The 3,844-nt window shown below is 45.0% G+C and overlaps 1 protein-coding gene across 1 annotated transcript; it reads right to left on the bottom strand.

The window, feature by feature from the left end:
* Window positions 1–1,414: 1,414 nt before the first annotated feature.
* On the bottom strand, window positions 1,415–3,351 carry EIF4EBP1 (eukaryotic translation initiation factor 4E binding protein 1; the record flags this gene model as incomplete). The annotated part of the gene is made up of 2 exons (XM_010282184.1): window positions 1,415–1,809; window positions 3,181–3,351. Coding segments are annotated over 2 exons (203 nt in total), but the record flags the coding sequence as incomplete, so codon positions are not given.
* Between the last annotated feature and the right edge of the window lie 493 nt (window positions 3,352–3,844).

Below are 3,844 nucleotides of genomic sequence, written 5' to 3'. Positions count from 1 at the left end.
GCTGAACACCGCACAGCCCTTCGCTCACTGCTGGGAGTGGGCTGGGGGAGAGAATCAGGGGGGAAAAAAGGGGTTGAGATAAAGATGATTTAATACAACAGAAGAGGAAGAGAAAACAACAATAACAAAAGCACATGCAAAACAGGTGATGCACAACGCAATTGCTCAGCGCTCACTGACCGATGCCCAGCCAGTCCCCAGGCAGCAGCCGCCACCCCCAGCCAACTGTCCCCAGTTTGTATGTTCAGCATGACATTGTATGGTCTGGAGTGTCCCTTCGGCCAGTTTGGGGCAGCTGTCCAGGCTGTGCCACCTCCCAGCTTCCCATGCCCTCCCCAGCCTCCTCACTGGCCAGCCAGCATGAGAAGCTGAAAAGCCCTTGACTTAGTGTAAGCACTGCTCAGCAACAACTAAAACATCAGCGTGCGATCGACATTATTCTCATCCTAAATCCAACACACAGCACTACACCAGCTACTAGGAAGACAGTGAACTCTATTGTAACCAAAACCAGGCCATATGCATTCTCCTTGGAGATGCCTCAACCACCACAAGACACCACCAGCAGCAGCATCTCTAAAGCAGTAACTCGGCAGCATGTGAGAGACTGCTCACATTTATTAACCTGCACTGAGACTAGAAATGTAGATACTTGCTCTGGGGGCCCAAGTTGAACACTCCCGCAGTAAAACTACTTTCTCGGATGACAATTCCTCTCTCAAAACCAAACAGACAACCTCCCAGTTAAACCCTCTTTTCCAAAGGTGAGTGTGAAGTCTTAAACTGTGCCCACCAAGTTACAAAAAGGAGAAACAAGCATAAAACAGCATTAAAGTTTCAGGATAGATCAAAAAAACCCATCAGGAAACATAGTTTAGCACTCACTTGCATGCTGGAAGAGATCTGGTGTTTTCGGAAGCAGGAACCACAGCACAGATGCTGGAGGCTTAGTTTTTCCCCTGGCACAGCAGGAGAAGGCAGCTCAGAGTCAGGGCCCCTCTTCTCTGCAGTGCTCAGCTACAGGTGGCTCCTACTGAACCAATTTCAGCTGCTCCCACCTGTAGCCCAAGCCCTGCCCCTCATCAGGACAGCAAGAAAAGTAGCTCAGACACCTGCACCATGACCCTGCAAAGAACCAGCTAGAAACACATAGCAGACAGATTTTGCTATTTCTGGAAGCAGACTCAGAGCACACTGAAACTTCCCACAGTGACCAGGTGTTGCACATGGGACAGAGATGTTTTGCCAAGAGGGCTTAAGGCAGCTCAGCCTTTGTCTTTCAGGGGAAAGCCAAAAGCACAGTTTTTATCTCAAGGCTATACACAGGACCACCCCACCGGTTTTTCTGCAAGAGGTTGGCATTTTCTTGCTGGAATGAATAAAGGACAGAAGCCATATTTATTGCATTAATCTCCATACCAGGAGACTCAAAAGGATTTTTATTTCTCCCTCATATTGCATTTCTGTAACTTTTACAGTATTAAAATGATTAACAAAAGCATAAAACTGGAAACAAAAACAATCATTGAGAGTGTCTCCTCCGGCACTTCAAGGCCCATCATCAGCAGGGGCTGCACTAGTGTATTCGCACCCACACGGAGAGGCTGAGACTCGGTCCTTGTAACAGGACACGCTCTGTTCTCGGAAGGGAATAGACTGCCTTTCCCAGGAAGCAGGAAGGCACTCAAGGCATGGGCTACTTTTAAGCCTGGCTGGTGGAAAACCTCAAGACAAGGTCCTGGTTCTTCACTGGATAAGCACTCTCAGGGCACATGCTTTAGATGTCCATGTCAAACTGCTCTTCCTCACCTGTTGAGAGGGACAAAACCCACAAATGAGTCCTCAAAGTTTCACATTAAATACCAAATATTTAATTGAAGCAACAATCATGAGCTGTACTTCAGAAATGTGGCAGTTCGGACTTAAAATCTGCATCCATGCATCAAGTTTGATATGAAAAACATCTTGTACAAGCAAAATGTAAGTTCTGTCCATAGAGGGGATCTTACCTGCAGACAAACAAGAGCAGAGGTAGAGATGCCCTTTAAATAATTTATTTCTACCACGGATTTCCTTGTGAAAAGGAATGTAAAGAATAATGTTGATAGCAATCACTGGTATAAACCTCTGTTCGCAAAGACACAAATGCACATTTCACAGCTTATCTGTACAGCTGCTACCACAGCTCACAATCTGACAGGATGCCAGCGTGAGCAGCGACGATCTATTCCTGAGGACAGGGCTTCTTTGGAAGAGTCACAACCAAGCTGGCACCCAGCACGCAGCCTGCATTTCAGTTTGCCAGAGAATCCAGTGAGCCACTAAAGGTCACAACAGTGTGTAAAAAAAAGCATGATGCAATATTAAGTCTGGAAAGATTTTCCTTAGAGTGAGCATGGAAGCCACTAATGAGCATTCAGATCTTTGTTTTGAGAAAAAAATATTTGGTAGTTTCAGGCTAGTTCAAGAAGTAACCTCACAGAACTTTAAAAAAAACTGTTCAAGAGCAGTATTTGCTCATTTTGCTACTACAGTGCCTTTAGTGAAGTGTTCACAAAGTGGCCAATGACCTCTGTTCTCCTGTGGACTAACCTCTACCTTGCTCTCTTATGCACACCTGCAAGCTTCCACTGAGCCCACTAAAGACAGCAACAGATACTGGATAATTGATATACACAAATCAGGTATTATATCCTAGATACTTAAATTGAGCTCATTTGTACACCAGAAGCCTCAGCACCAAAAAAGTCAGAAGGAATTTACAACTCAGGCTGATATTAAAAACCCCAAACAAACCCTACTCTGAATTGTAACCTGACCATTTTAAAAAATGCAAAGCAGCTGCAAAACAGCCCAGGATAGAGAGAGGCAGCAACAGCTGCACCCGTTCTCCCTCCCCAGGACTATTAATCCAGCAGCGATTTCCCAAATACTAAATAACAATAATTAAGTGATTATAACAAATTACACTTAACTGAAAAAAAGTCACATTGCTGGGGACCACAGCAGAACCTAATAACCACAAGAACCTAACTACCTAGCAACATCAAGCACACTGTGGTTTTGCAAGAAGTTAGCTGAGTATCGACCATTATAGGGATCTCCTGGCTCCATTCCATGTGTCAGCTTCTGTATTTCTAGGAACTAGCAGCACACTTCACTTTGTTGCCACGCACTCACCTGTGCTCACTTTCTCATCACAGTTTTGGACATGGTTGTTCTCGATCTTCAACTCCTCCACATTTGGGCTTGTAACACCTGGAATGTCCGGAAGGTCAGAAGGTGGTGTTTTGGCAACTGGAGAATTGCGGCACTCCATCAAAAATTTACGATCATAAATAATCCTGGTACCTGGAGGGAGAGAACAATGCTGTCAGTTTTTTAGCATTTTAATGCATGAAATACAGCTGGACCATCTTCACAGCTAGATTTGTAACACAGGAGTCATTTATAATGACACCAGTTGTTTAGCACTTACTCTGTTGATGCTGTGCTACCTTACAAGAAAGTCAGATACAATTAACACCATATCTGCCAAAAAAAGAAAAGGTATGAAAGAGTTAGGTACCCGACTAACAGCTAATGCTACTGGTCTGGTGCACAGACAGAACAAGATTCCAAAGCCCAGACCAGTGCTGCATGTGAAAGGTAGAAGGAGCTGGATCTAACTCAAGGTCACAGCAAAACACAAAGAAACAGTACACTAAATTTCATTTCAGCTCATAAACAGAACAGGCTTTTCTAAGCTGTCTGGGGCTGAGAACTGCAGACAGACGAGTGCACACATCAGGTAACAGGACGCAGCACTGTCTCCTTACGCCCCTCCGAACGCTGCCCAGCAGGA

The sequence above is a fragment of the Phaethon lepturus genome, unplaced genomic scaffold, assembly GCF_000687285.1.
Source record: "Phaethon lepturus isolate BGI_N335 unplaced genomic scaffold, ASM68728v1 scaffold56362, whole genome shotgun sequence".
Classification (NCBI taxonomy): domain Eukaryota; kingdom Metazoa; phylum Chordata; class Aves; order Phaethontiformes; family Phaethontidae; genus Phaethon; species Phaethon lepturus.
The sequence above is the reverse complement of the archived record's forward strand: the minus strand, read 5'-3'. Positions and strand labels throughout refer to the sequence as shown.